Source organism: Physella acuta, unplaced genomic scaffold, assembly GCF_028476545.2.
Source record: "Physella acuta isolate Inbredline_101_S28 unplaced genomic scaffold, ASM2847654v3 ptg000166l, whole genome shotgun sequence".
Lineage (NCBI taxonomy): Eukaryota > Metazoa > Mollusca > Gastropoda > Physidae > Physella > Physella acuta.
In genome coordinates, this window is record NW_026731685.1 from 72,443 (window position 1) to 87,511 (window position 15,069).

Sequence of the window (15,069 nt, forward strand, 5' to 3'; positions counted from 1 at the left end):
GTGCACTCATCCTTAGACCATCAACACACGTGCACTCATCCTTAGACCATCAACACGTGTACTCACCCTTAGACCATCAACACACGTGCACTCATCCTTAGACCATCAACACATGTGCACTCACCCTTAGACCATCAACACACGTGCACTCATCCTTAGACCATCAACACACGTGCACTCACCCTTAGACCACCAACACACGTGCACTCACCCTTAGACCATCAACACACGTGCACTCATCCTTAGACCATCAACACACGTGCACTCATCCTTAGACCATCAACACAGGTGCACTCACCTTAGACCATGAACACACTTGCAATAACCATACGCATACAACATACGCACATATACCTCCCATGTTTATATTGCATTTAATTAATCGTAGATTGATTTGTACTTTCTAAATACTTAAAACATAAAAGTATGAACAAGTTCCGCGCAAATATACATATGTGACTTTACCCATGTGACTATATTTCCTGTGACAGTTTTCGCTGTAACTTTTTCTTCACCTCACCCAGGACTTACCCACACTTGCCCCCTCCCCTCACACAGGACTTACCCACACTTGCCCCCTCCCCTCACCCAGAACTTACCCACACTTGTCCCCTCCCCTCACCCAGAACTTACCCACACTTGTCCCCTCCCCTCACCCAGAACTTACCCACACTTGCCCCCCTCACCCAGAACTTACCCACACTTACCCACAACTGTCCCCCTCACCCAGAACTTACCCACACTTGCCCCCTCCCCTCACACAAGACTTACCCACACTTGCCCCCCTCACCCAGAACTTACCCACACTTGCCCCCTCCCCTCACCCAGAACTTACCCACACTTGCCCCCTCCCCTCACACAAGACTTACCCACACTTGCCCCCTCCCCTCACCCAGAACTTACCCACACTTACCCCCTCCCCTCACCCAGAACTTACCCACACTTGCCCCCTCCCCTCACACAGGACTTACCCACACTTGCCCCCTCCCCTCACCCAGAACTTACCCACACTTACCCACACTTGCCCCCTCCCCTCACCCAGAACTTACCCACACTTGCCCCCTCCCCTCACACAAGACTTACCCACACTTGCCCCCTCCCCTCACCCAGGACTTACCCACACTTGCCCCCTCCCCTCACACAGGACTTACCCACACTTGCCCCCTCCCCTCACACAAGACTTACCCACACTTGCCCCCTCCCCTCACCCAGGACTTCCCACACTTGCCCCCTCCCCTCACCCAGAACTTACCCACACTTGCCCCCTCCCCTCACACAGGACTTACCCACACTTGCCCCCTCCCCTCACCCAGAACTTACCCACACTTACCCACACTTGCCCCCTCCCCTCACCCAGAACTTACCCACACTTGCCCCCTCCCCTCACACAAGACTTACCCACACTTGCCCCCTCCCCTCACCCAGGACTTACCCACACTTGCCCCCTCCCCTCACACAAGACTTACCCACACTTGCCCCCTCCCCTCACACAAGACTTACCCACACTTGCCCCCTCCCCTCACCCGGAACTTACCCACACTTACCCACAACTGTCCCCCTCCTCACCCAGAACTTACCCACACTCGCCCCCCCCCCCCTCACCCAGAACTTACCCACACTTGCCCCCTCCCCTCACCCAGAACTTACCCACAACTGTCCCCCTCCTCACCCAGAACTTACCCACACTCGCCCCCCCCCCCCCCCTCACCCAGAACTTACCCACACTCGCCCCCCCCCTCACCCAGAACTTACCCACACTTGCCCCCTCCCCTCACACAGAACTTACCCACACTTGCCCCCTCCCCTCACCCAGAACTTACCCACACTTGCCCCCTCCCCTCACCCAGAACTTACCCACACTTGCCCCCTCCCCTCACCCAGAACTTACCCACACTTGCCCCCTCCCCTCACCCAGAACTTACCCACACTTGCCCCCTCCCCTCACACAGGACTTACCCACACTTGCCCCCTCCCCTCACCCAGAACTTACCCACACTTGCCCCCTCCCCTCACCCAGAACTTACCCACACTTACCCACACTTGCCCCCTCACCCAGAACTTACCCACACTTACCCACACTTACCCACACTTGCCCCCTCACCCACACTTACCCACACTTACCCACACTTACCCACACTTGCCCCCTCACCCACACTTACCCACACTTACCCACACTTGCCCCCTCACCCAGAACTTACCCACACTTACCCACACTTGCCCCCTCCCCTCACCCAGAACTTACCCACACTTACCCACACTTGCCCCCTCCCCTCACCCAGAACTTACCCACACTTACCCACACTTGCCCCCTCCCCTCACCCAGAACTTACCCACACTTACCCACACTTGCCCCCTCCCCTCACCCAAGACTTACCCACACTTGCCCCCTCCCCTCACCCAGGACTTACCCACAACTGTCCTCCTCCCCAAAATCGCTGCTGTTGACTGGAATGCCGTCATAGTCGTAGCCGCTGTCTAGTGAACTTTCCATCGTCTCATCTCTCTTAGCCAGTCTGCAAGGCAAGGTTTCTTCTTTATTGGAGGAAAAAAGTCACAGGAAAAAACACAAAAAAGTCACAGGAAAAAACACAAAAAAAGTCACAGGAAAAAAAAAGCACAGGACAAAAGTGCACAAATGTGTATTTGCATGGAAATTGCTTATACTTATATGTTTTCAGAAAGTGCAAATCAACATACGATTCATTAATAGTAATTTAAACATTTAAGATATATATATATATATATATATATATATATATATATATATATATATATATATATATATATATATATATATATATATAATTTGCGTATGTTGTGTTTGTATGGTAACACGTAAATTATTAAGTCTGAAGTGTTTAGGTTTTAACTCAGTTATAGAATTAAGTAGATCTAGAATGTTCCAACCCTTTCAGTTTCCGCTGTTTTTAAAATACAAATTTGAATCAGCGTGAAATGGGAATAACACATAGTTAATATGATTTGATGCCCTCTACTCGTCCCAATAACAGTCCAGCCACCTTTACTGCCCACATTTCTCGCACTCATTACGTCACAAAACATAGAATCAAGAAAAAAGCCGACACGCTACAAAGGCTGTCATTGAACTTATTGAAGCAAAACATACACAATGTGGACGGACTAGGCCGACAAAGTCCTGCGGTCAAATAAAAGCCACAAAACACAAAAACTTGCCTACTTTTTTTACTTTTTCTAATAGGTATTGAAATAAATATGTAACAAAATTTGTGGTATTAATTAATTATCTTTTGTACTTATTGTGAAGATCAATGTCGGACTACTATTTTCACAATCAGTCTATACGACCCATATTTATACGCACCCAATAATGTCAATTCTCAACAAGTAAATCCAAAAAAAGAAAAAAAAATCTTAATACACAAACGTGTATTTTTTCTGTGACTTGTTTTTCGATTAATTTTCCGCGGTGACTTTTTTTCTGTGACTTTTTTTCCCGTTCACCTTCTTCTTTCATTGAGCACTTTGTGAGGGTCGACACTTTGACTAGTAGACCTCTATTGCTGATCTTTATTTAATGTTTGTCTATAAGGTAGCTTAGCATTTGTGGACATGACATGGCGGGACATGTCAAGGACATGACATTTCATGGTGGGACATGTCAAGAACATGACATTTCATGGCGGGACATGTCAAGGACATGACATTTCATGGCGGGACATGTCAAGGACATGACATTTCATGGCGGGACATGTCAAGGACATGACATTTCATGGCGGGACATGTCAAGGACATGACATTTCATGGCGGGACATGTCAAGGATATGGGATTACATGTCTAAAGAGTGGACAAATCTATCTATTGTTTGTTTGCTGGATGTAGCTTGCACTATCCAATCCAGTATATCTGTCTTCTATTTGTGCTATCTATTTTTTGTCTCCTGTTGGTGCTATCTATTGTTTGCTGGATGTAGCTTGCACTATCCAATCAAGTGTATCTGTCTTCTATTTGTGCTATCTATTTTTTGCCTGCTGGTGTTACAATAACCACGTCATTTTTCTTGTGTGCCCTCATCGCCTCAGTACCAGTACTTAAGTAAATCTCTCAGCCACCCCCTCCCCCGACACCACTGCCACGACTAATTCCCAGAAGCCCCTTCAGTAATAAACGCCCCTCCCATCCCCGCCCGACAGCTATTTCAAACGGTGGGGGATCCCTTAAGACGTGCTGGCCGTTTTGTTCTGGATTTCCTTCTGGTCTTCCACCGTCTGTCTGTCATATGGGCTTGTCGGGTAGCGTCTGTCTTTCATATGGGCTTGTCGGATAGCGTCTGTCTGTCATATGGGCTTGTCGGATAGCGTCTGTCTGACATATGGGCTTGTCGGATAGCGTCTGTCTGTCATATGGGCTTGTCGGGTAGCGTCTGTCTTTCATATGGGCTTGTCGGATAGCGTCTGTCTGTCATATGGGCTTGTCGGATAGCGTCTGTCTGACATATGGGCTTGTCGGATAGCGTCTGTCTGTCATATGGGCTTGTCGGGTAGCGTCTGTCTTTCATATGGGCTTGTCGGATAGCGTCTGTCTGTCTGACATATGGGCTTGTCGGATAGCGTCTGTCTGTCTGACATATGGGCTTGTCGGATAGCGTCTGTCTGTCATATGGGCTTGTCGGATAGCGTCTGTCTGTCATATGGGCTTGTCGGGTAGCGTCTGTCTTTCATATGGGCTTGTCGGATAGCGTCTGTCTGTCATATGGGCTTGTCGGATAGCGTCTGTCTGTCATATGGGCTTGTCGGATAGCGTCTGTCTGTCATATGGGCTTGTCGGGTAGCGTCTGTCTTTCATATGGGCTTGTCGGATAGCGTCTGTCTGTCATATGGGCTTGTCGGATAGCGTCTGTCTGTCACTAGACATATGGGCTTGTCGGGTAGCGTCTGTCTGTCATATGGGCTTGTCGGATAGCGTCTGTCTGTCACTAGACATATGGGCTTGTCGGGTAGCGTCTGTCTGTCTGTCATATGGGCTTGTCGGGTAGCGTCTGTCTTTCATATGGGCTTGTCGGGTAGCGTCTGTCTGTCATATGGGCTTGTGGGATAGCGTCTGTCTGTCATATGGGCTTGTGGGATAGCGTCTGTCATATGGGCTTGTCGGATAGCGTCTGTCTATCATATGGGCTTGTGGGATAGCGTCTGTCTGTCATATGGGCTTGTCGGATAGCGTCTGTCTGTCTGACATATGGGCTTGTGGGATAGCGTCTGTCTGTCATATGGGCTTGTCGGATAGCGTCTGTCTGTCATATGGGCTTGTCGGATAGCGTCTGTCTGTCATATGGGCTTGTGGGATAGCGTCTGTCATATGGGCTTGTCGGATAGCGTCTGTCTATCATATGGGCTTGTGGGATAGCGTCTATCATATGGGCTTGTCGGATAGCGTCTGTCTGTCATATGGGCTTGTGGGATAGCGTCTGTCTGTCATATGGGCTTGTCGGATAGCGTCTGTCTGTCATATGGGCTTGTCGGATAGCGTCTGTCTGTCATATGGGCTTGTCGGATAGCGTCTGTCTGTCATATGGGCTTGTCGGATAGCGTCTGTCTGACATATGGGCTTGTCGGATAGTGTCTGTCTGACATATGGGCTTGTCGGATAGCGTCTGTCTGTCATATGGGCTTGTCGGGTAGCGTCTGTCTGTCATATGGGCTTGTCGGATAGCGTCTGTCATATGGGCTTGTCGGATAGCGTCTGTCTGTCATATGGGCTTGTGGGATAGCGTCTGTCATATGGGCTTGTCGGGTAGCGTCTGTCTGTCATATGGGCTTGTGGGATAGCGTCTGTCATATGGGCTTGTCGGATAGCGTCTGTCTGTCATATGGGCTTGTCGGATAGCGTCTGTCTGTCATATGGGCTTGTGGGATAGCGTCTGTCATATGGGCTTGTCGGATAGCGTCTGTCTATCATATGGGCTTGTGGGATAGCGTCTATCATATGGGCTTGTCGGATAGCGTCTGTCTGTCATATGGGCTTGTGGGATAGCGTCTGTCTGTCATATGGGCTTGTGGGATAGCGTCTGTCTGTCATATGGGCTTGTGGGATAGCGTCTGTCTGTCATATGGGCTTGTAGGATAGCGTCTGTCTGTCATATGGGCTTGTCGGATAGCGTCTGTCTGACATATGGGCTTGTCGGATAGCGTCTGTCTGTCATATGGGCTTGTCGGATAGCGTCTGTCTGTCATATGGGCTTGTGGGATAGCGTCTGTCTGTCATATGGGCTTGTCGGATAGCGTCTGTCTGACATATGGGCTTGTCGGATAGCGTCTGTCTGTCATATGTGCTTGTCGGATAGCGTCTGTCTGTCTGACATATGGGCTTGTCGGATAGCGTCTGTCTGTCATATGGGCTTGTCGGGTAGCGTCTGTCTGTCATATGGGCTTGTCGGATAGCGTCTGTCTGTCATATGGGCTTGTGGGATAGCGTCTGTCTGTCATATGGGCTTGTCGGATAGCGTCTGTCTGACATATGGGCTTGTCGGATAGCGTCTGTCTGTCATATGGGCTTGTCGGATAGCGTCTGTCTGTCTGACATATGGGCTTGTCGGATAGCGTCTGTCTGTCATATGGGCTTGACGGATAGCGTCTGTCTGTCATATGGGCTTGTCGGATAGCGTCTGTCTGTCTGACATATGGGCTTGTCGGATAGCGTCTGTCTGTCATATGGGCTTGTCGGGTAGCGTCTGTCTGTCATATGGGCTTGTAGGATAGCGTCTGTCTGTCATATGGGCTTGTGGGATAGCGTCTGTCTGACATATGGGCTTGTCGGGTAGCGTCTGTCTGTCATATGGGCTTGTCGGATAGCGTCTGTCTGACATATGGGCTTGTCGGGTAGCGTCTGTCTGACATATGGGCTTGTCGGGTAGCGTCTGTCTGTCTGACATATGGGCTTGTCGGATAGCGTCTGTCTGTCATATGGGCTTGTCGGATAGCGTCTGTCTGACATATGGGCTTGTCGGGTAGCGTCTGTCTGTCATATGGGCTTGTCGGATAGCGTCTGTCTTTCATATGGGCTTGTCGGGTAGCGTCTGTCTGTCTGACATATGGGCTTGTCGGATAGCGTCTGTCTGACATATGGGTTTGTCGGGTAGCGTCTGTCTGTCTGACATATGGGCTTGTCGGATAGCGTCTGTCTGACATATGGGCTTGTCGGATAGCGTCTGTCTGACATATGGGCTTGTCGGGTAGCGTCTGTCTGACATATGGGCTTGTCGGGTAGCGTCTGTCTGTCTGACATATGGGCTTGTCGGATAGCGTCTGTCTGACATATGGGCTTGTCGGGTAGCGTCTGTCTGTCTGACATATGGGCTTGTCGGGTAGCGTCTGTCTGTCATATGGGCTTGTCGGATAGCGTCTGTCTGTCTGACATATGGGCTTGTCGGATAGCGTCTGTCTGACATATGGGCTTGTCGGATAGCGTCTGTCTGTCTGACATATGGGCTTGTCGGATAGCGTCTGTCTGTCATATGGGCTTGTCGGATAGCGTCTGTCCACTCGGCTCTGATTACAGCTGTCGGGGTCACTTCCGCTTCCTTCTGACGTAACAGGCGAGGGACGGGCTTGTGGGAGGGGGGGGGGTAGATGACCGGTGTCCAACTCACCTAGTCTGGACAGTGTCCGCGTGAGAGCAGTAAAGATACCCTAATCAGTTCAACGTCTGTCTCCGCCTGCTTGCCTGTTCTTGGTGGGGTGGGGTGGGGGTGGGGTGGGGTGGGACTCGGACATCACTCGCCAATGGCTGGAGACAATGGACCGGATGTAGATAAGCGGATGTCAACGACCTGAGTCAGCTGATACAGGTGCGAGTGGTGGCAATAGGGGTGACCCGTGGACGTGGATTTAGACGTTGTAAAGTGGTATGGCTAATGTACATGAGCATCACTAATTAGAACAAGGTCGCGTCATGTAAACCAGATGACATTTAATGATGGCCTTCTCTAATTAGAACTAGGTCATCTCTGTTGTCGCTTGTAAACCAGATCACATTAAAAGAAATCTTTCTGCTGGCACAGCTAATCAGATTCAAGTTGGCATTGATTTCATGGGGCTTCGTTTGTTAAGGTGGGTTTTTTTTCTGCTGGGTGTCAGTAGACTTCCCTCTTGAGGTGGTTTTTACAGTGTGTCAGTAGACTTCTCTGTTGAGGTGGTTTTTACAGTGTGTCAGTAGACTTCTCTGTTGGTGGTTTTTACAGTGTGTCAGTAGACTTCTCTGTTGGTGGTTTTTACAGTGTGTCAGTAGACTTCTCCGTTGGTGGTTTTTTTTCTGCTGGGTGTCAGTAGACTTCTCCGTTGGTGGTTTTTTTTCTGCTGGGTGTCAGTAGACTTCTCTGTTGGTGGTTTTTACAGTGTGTCAGTAGACTTCTCTGTTGGTGGTTTTTACAGTGTGTCAGTAGACTTCTTTGTTGGTGGTTTTTACAGTGTGTCAGTAGACTTCTCTGTTGGTGGTTTTTACAGTGTGTCAGTAGACTTCCCCTCTTGAGGTGGTTTTTACAGTGTGTCAGTAGACTTCTCTGTTGGTGGTTTTTACAGTGTGTCAGTAGACTTCTCCGTTGGTGGTTTTTACAGTGTGGCTGTAGACTTCTCTGTTGGTGGTTTTTACAGTGTGTCAGTAGACTTCCCCTCTTGAGGTGGTTTTTACAGTGTGTCAGTAGACTTCTCTGTTGGTGGTTTTTACAGTGTGTCAGTAGACTTCTCCGTTGGTGGTTTTTACAGTGTGGCTGTAGACTTCTCTGTTGGTGGTTTTTACAGTGTGTCAGTAGACTTCTCCGTTGGTGGTTTTTACAGTGTGTCAGTAGACTTCCCCTCTTGAGGTGGTTTTTACAGTGTGTCAGTAGACTTCTCTGTTGGTGGTTTATACAGTGTGTCAGTAGACTTCTCTGTTGGTGGTTTATACAGTGTGTCAGTAGACTTCTCCGTTGGTGGTTTTTACAGTGTGTCAGTAGACTTCTCTGTTGGTGGTTTTTACAGTGTGTCAGTAGACTTCTCCGTTGGTGGTTTTTACAGTGTGGCTGTAGACTTGAGTGTAATGTGATTTTTACAGTGTGTCAGTAGACTTGAGTGTAAAGTTGTTTTTACAGTGTGGCTGTAGACTTGAGTGTAATTTGGTAGTAGATGGGTTGCTAGTTCTTGAGGGCGGGGGGGGGGGGGGGGGTGTAAAAAGTGTGATGGCTGAGTTTTAGAAGTTATTTCATTTTTAAAAAGTTGTTTTTGATAATTATAATAAAATTAAATGACCCAGCCCAGTTGATATTTTAAGAACAAATAGCTTTTTTTTAAAAAATTGTCATTTATGAACGAACATTTTTAATTTTTGTTTTTATCGTGGCATAACTTTGATTTTAACCAAACCTTTGTCTAGAGATTGTTTTACCATGGTAACAGCTCCAGGTGGTTTCCACAAACCATTAGCTGTAGAGGTGGTATAGCTGTTTGCTAAGCGCCTGTGTTGACTGTGTGTAAAAAAGGCGAAGCAAAATGGCAAACATTTGAATAAGTATCTAATAACATTCATAGCGGCTCCTTATTGGGACACACATCAATGATGCACATGTGATACAAGATTAATTATGTTAATTGTCAGAACTTAATTATCATAGAGAAACATACCCCAGCTTGTTTTATAATTACTAATTACTTTATTGAGTCACAAATTGCAAACACGATGACGTATATGGCGGCACGCTCTGCTGTATGAAGATCTAGCCGGCGTTTACTGTTAGCCCCTCCTGCCATTGGCATTCCCTCAAGCTGCTGTCCCCACCCTCGACACCCCACCCTCGACACATCACCCTCGACACATCACCCTCGACACCCCACTCTCGACACCCCACACCCGACACCCCACACCCCACCCTCGACACCCTTCCCCATTGATTGGTAATTATAAATTAACTCATGATAGTTTTTTTCTGCCATTGATTGGTAATTATAAAATTAACTCATGATAGCTTTTCTCTGCCATTGCGTACAGTTCACACTGCTATAAATAGATATCTATTGGTATAGATGGATGTAAATATGTATAGATGAATGTATATTTTGGTATAGATATAGGTAGCCATTGGTATAGATAGATGTATGTAATGATATAGATAAATGTATAAATATGTGTATAGATTGGTAAATTTATTGGTACAGATACTATATTGACACGGACATAAAAATACCGATATATAAAGACAAAGTTCTGGTGTTACAAGGGACTGAAATATGCAACTATGCTGTTTCTCTCCCCCCCCCCCCCCAATCCTCACATACAAAACACATACACACACACGCACGTTTTAGTGATGTTTTCCTGACACAACTTTTAAGGACTTCAACTGAATAACGACATTTATGTTTGTAGGTTTTATCACATTTAAAACATTCGCTGTCGAGTGTCTAGCTGTACCAAGGCTAGCTGTACCAAGGCTAGATGTACCCAGTCTAGCTGTACCCAGTCTAGCTGTACCAAGTCTAGCTGTACCCAGTCTAGCTGTACCCAGTCTAGCTGTACCCAGTCTAGCTGTACCCAGTCTAGCTGTACCCAGTCTAGCTGTACCCAGTCTAGCTGTACCCAGTCTAGCTGTACCCAGTCTAGCTGTACCCAGTGTAGCTGTACCAAGTGTAGCTGTACCCAGTCTAGCTGTACCCAGTCTAGCTGTACCCAGTCTAGCTGTACCCAGTCTAGCTGTACCCAGTGTAGCTCTACCAAGTGTAGCTGTACCCAGTCTAGCTGTACCCAGTCTAGCTGTACCCAGTCTAGCTGTACCCAGTCTAGCTGTACCAAGGTTGGCTGTTCCCCACCCCACCATCACGCCAATGACGCCACCAACACGCCAGTGACGCCCCCATAGCGGGCAGTTGTTGATTACTGTACTACATTAACGAAAGCTTCCATTTCCTGCCGGATGAACGTTTTTTAACATTTGGAGCTAGCCAATTCTTTCAAATTTCCAGAGAAAAATTCTATCGGTGGCCCCATCAGCACGCCTCGATAAGAATCAATGGCATTAAAAGAATGCTCTTTTTGTAGCGGGCTCAATGTGTTGATTCGTCACACATCTGTGTTCGCTCAACACATTTAGACCAGCTTTACATAAAAGGGCCACCTTTACACATAATATGGATCCTTTTTGACATAATTGGCCCTCTTTTACACATTAAGGCCAGCGTTGCATATTAGTGCCAGCTTTACACATTAGTGCCAGCTTTACACATTAGTGCCAGCTTTACATATTAGTGCCAGCTTTACATATTAGTGCCAGCTTTACACATTAGTGCCAGCTTTACATATTAGTGCCAGCTTTACATATTAGTGCCAGCTTTGCATATTAGTGTCAGCTTTGCATATTAGTGCCAGCTTTTACACATTAAGGCCAGCTTTACATATTAGTGCCAGCTTTAATTCAGAACATGTCTGTACATATTGGCCAACGCCAAATTCGTGACAGCTGTTCACACTATCGGGCCAACTTTTGGGCCAGCCTTACAGTATGATTTAGTGTGAGCATTTCGTAATAAGCAAATTAATGTGTTCATTTTCGTTTTGTGATTTATCATATGTGGTAAAACATGTCAAGATCTGGTCATCGTGTGGCCCATCAAATGTGTACATGTCAAGATCTGGTCCATCAAATGTGTACATGTCAAGATGTTGCCCATCAAATGTGTACATGTCAAGATGTGGTCCATCAAATGTGTACATGTCAAGATCTGGTCATGGTGTGGCCCACTAAACCTGACAGTGCAACATATAGCTGTGGACAACTGACCGGCCCATAGCGTGACAAAGTCTTGTTTGATGTCATCCCTGTCCTACCAGATTTGCTTCAAGTGGCTCCACACGTTCTTAGTGTGGGTCTGTCTCACACGGCAGGATTTGCTTCAATTGGCTCCACACGTTCTTAGTGTGGGTCTCACACGACCGGTACGTTCCTTATCATTGAACGTGGGCTGTCGTTGGGAGGGGCTACAGAAAGTCGTACGATTTATTCTTTCCGTTGTTGGCGCTGGGAATGTGGTTGGCGCTGGGAATGTGGTTGGCGCTGGGAATGTGGTTGGCGCTGGGAATGTGGTTGGCGCTGGGAATGTGGTTGGCGCTGGGAATGTGGTTGGCGCTGGGAATGTGGTTGGCGCTGGGAATGTGGTTGGCGCTGGGAATGTGGTTGGCGCTGGGAATGTGGTTGGCGCTGGGAATGTGGTTGGCGCTGGGAATGTGGTTGGCGCTGGGAATGTGGTTGGCGCTGGGAATGTGGTTGGCGCTGGGAATGTGGTTGGCGCTGGGAATGTGGTTGGCGCTGGGAATGTGGTTGGCGCTGGGAATGTGGTTGTTTCTCAATGTGCAAGCCACACACGAAGTACAGCTAGACCTGCCAAGTTTAGCCAGGTATTTTATTAACCGTTGCCCTGAAGTCCCACAAGTTTAGCCAGGTATTTTATCAACCTTTGCCCTGAAGTCCCACAAGTTTAGCCAGGTATTTTATTAACCTTTGCCCTAAAGTCCCGCAAGTTTAGCCAGGTATTTTATTAACCTTGGCCCTGAAGTTGTCCCCAAATATTTGAAGCCTTAATGAAAGGTGATCGGCTGATCTCGCGTTGGTATCTGCTGTTGGTATCTGCTGTTGGTATCTGCTGTTGGTATCTGCTGTTGGTATCTGCTGTTGGTATCTGCTGTTGGTATCTGCTATTGGTATCTGCTGTTGGTATCTGCTGTTGGTATCTGCTGTTGGTATCTGCTGTTGGTATCTGCTGTTGGTATCTGCTGTTGGTATCTGCTGTTGGTATCTGCTGTTGGTATCTGCTGTTGGTATCTGCTGTTGGTATCTGCTGTTGGTATCTGCTGTTGGTATCTGCTGTTGGTATCTGCTGTTGGTATCTGCTGTTGGTATCTGCTTTTGGTATCTGCTGTTGGTATCTGCTGTTGGTCTCGCGTTGGTATCTGCTGTTGGTATCTGCTGTTGGTATCTGCTGTTGGTATCTGCTGTTGGTATCTGCTGTTGGTATCTGCTGTTGGTATCTGCTGTTGGTATCTGCTGTTGGTATCTGCTGTTGGTATCTGCTTTTGGTATCTGCTGTTGGTATCTGCTGTTGGTATCTGCTGTTGGTATCTGCTGTTGGTATCTGCTGTTGGTATCTGCTGTTGGTATCTGCTGTTGGTATCTGCTGTTGGTATCTGCTGTTGGTATCTGCTGTTGGTATCTGCTGTTGGTATCTGCTGTTGGTATCTGCTGTTGGTCTCGCGTTGGTATCTGCTGTTGGTATCTGCTGTTGGTATCTGCTGTTGGTATCTGCTGTTGGTATCTGCTATTGGTATCTGCTGTTGGTATCTGCTGTTGGTATCTGCTGTTGGTATCTGCTGTTGGTATCTGCTGTTGGTCTCGCGTTGGTATCTGCTGTTGGTATCTGCTGTTGTTTCTTCCACGATGTTTTATCTTGGAAGAAGTTACTTGCGTTCAGTCCAGATAGAAGTCACGTTTATTCTGTGTGAGCTACATTTGTGACTTGGAACATGTCCAGAGTACAAATGTTCTGTGTGAGCTACATTTGTGACTTGGAACATGTCTATAGTACAAATGTTCTGTGTGAACTACATTTGTGCCTTGGAACATGTCTATAGTACAAATGTTCTGTGTGAGCTACAGTTGTGACTTGGAACATGTCTATTGTACAAATGTTCTGTGTGAGCTACATTTATGACTTGGAACATGTCCAAAATACAAATGTTCTGTGTGAGCTACATTTGTGACTTGGAACATGTCTATTGTACAAATGTTCTGTGTGAGCTACATTTGTGACTTGGAACATGTCCAAAATACAAATGTTCTGTGTGAGCTACATTTGTGACTTGGAACATGTCTATTGTACAAATGTTCTGTGTGAGCTACATTTGTGACTTGGAACATGTCTATTGTACAAATGTTCTGTGTGAGCTACATTTGTGACTTGGAACATGTCTATTGTACAAATGTTCTGTGTGAGCTACATTTGTGACTTGGAACATGTCTATTGTACAAATGTTCTGTGTGAGCTACAGTTGTGACTTGGAACATGTCTATTGTACAAATGTTCTGTGTCAGCTACATTTGTGACTTGGAACATGTCTATAGTACAAATGTTCTGTGTGAGCTACATTTGTGACTTGGAACATGTCCAGAGTACAAATGTTCTGTGTGAGCTACATTTGTGACTTGGAACATGTCTATAGTACAAATGTTCTGTGTGAACTACATTTGTGCCTTGGAACATGTCTATAGTACAAATGTTCTGTGTGAGCTACAGTTGTGACTTGGAACATGTCCAAAATACAAATGTTCTGTGTGAGCTACATTTGTGACTTGGAACATGTCTATTGTACAAATGTTCTGTGTGAGCTACATTTGTGACTTGGAACATGTCCAAAATACAAATGTTCTGTGTGAGCTACATTTGTGACTTGGAACATGTCTATTGTACAAATGTTCTGTGTGAGCTACATTTGTGACTTGGAACATGTCCAAAATACAAATGTTCTGTGTGAGCTACATTTGTGACTTGGAACATGTCTATTGTACAAATGTTCTGTGTGAGCTACATTTGTGACTTGGAACATGTCCAAAATACAAATGTTCTGTGTGAGCTACATTTGTGACTTGGAACATGTCTATTGTACAAATGTTCTGTGTGAGCTACATTTGTGACTTGGAACATGTCCAAAATACAAATGTTCTGTGTGAGCTACATTTGTGACTTGGAACATGTCTATTGTACAAATGTTCTGTGTGAGCTACAGTTGTGACTTGGAACATGTCTATAGTACAAATGTTCTGTGTGAGCTACATTTGTGACTTGGAACATGTCTATAGTACAAATGTTCTGTGTCAGCTACATTGGTGATTTGGAACATGTCTATATTACAAATGTTCTGTGTGAGCTACATTTATGACTTGGAACATGTCTATTGTACAAATGTTCTGTGTGAGCTACATTTGTGACTTGGAACATGTCTATTGTACAAATGTTCTGTGTGAGCTACATTTGTGACTTGGAACATGTCCAGAGTACAAATGTTCTGTGTGAGCTACA

At 46.5% G+C, this 15,069-nt stretch overlaps 2 protein-coding genes across 3 annotated transcripts in view; one reads left to right on the forward strand and one right to left on the reverse strand.

Moving 5' to 3' along the window:
* Positions 1-15,069, forward strand: part of LOC131936040 (RAB11-binding protein RELCH) — a 114,129-nt gene that overhangs the window by 45,797 nt on the left and 53,263 nt on the right. The gene's annotated exons all lie outside the window — the stretch shown is intronic.
* Positions 1-15,069, reverse strand: part of LOC131936045 (uncharacterized) — a 54,174-nt gene that overhangs the window by 4,755 nt on the left and 34,350 nt on the right. Inside the window, exon 2 of the mRNA XM_059292873.1 lies at positions 2,409-2,513. Within this exon, the coding sequence (XP_059148856.1) occupies positions 2,409-2,491 (83 nt within the window). The 5' untranslated portion in view covers positions 2,492-2,513. The remainder of the gene's footprint in view (positions 1-2,408; positions 2,514-15,069) is intronic.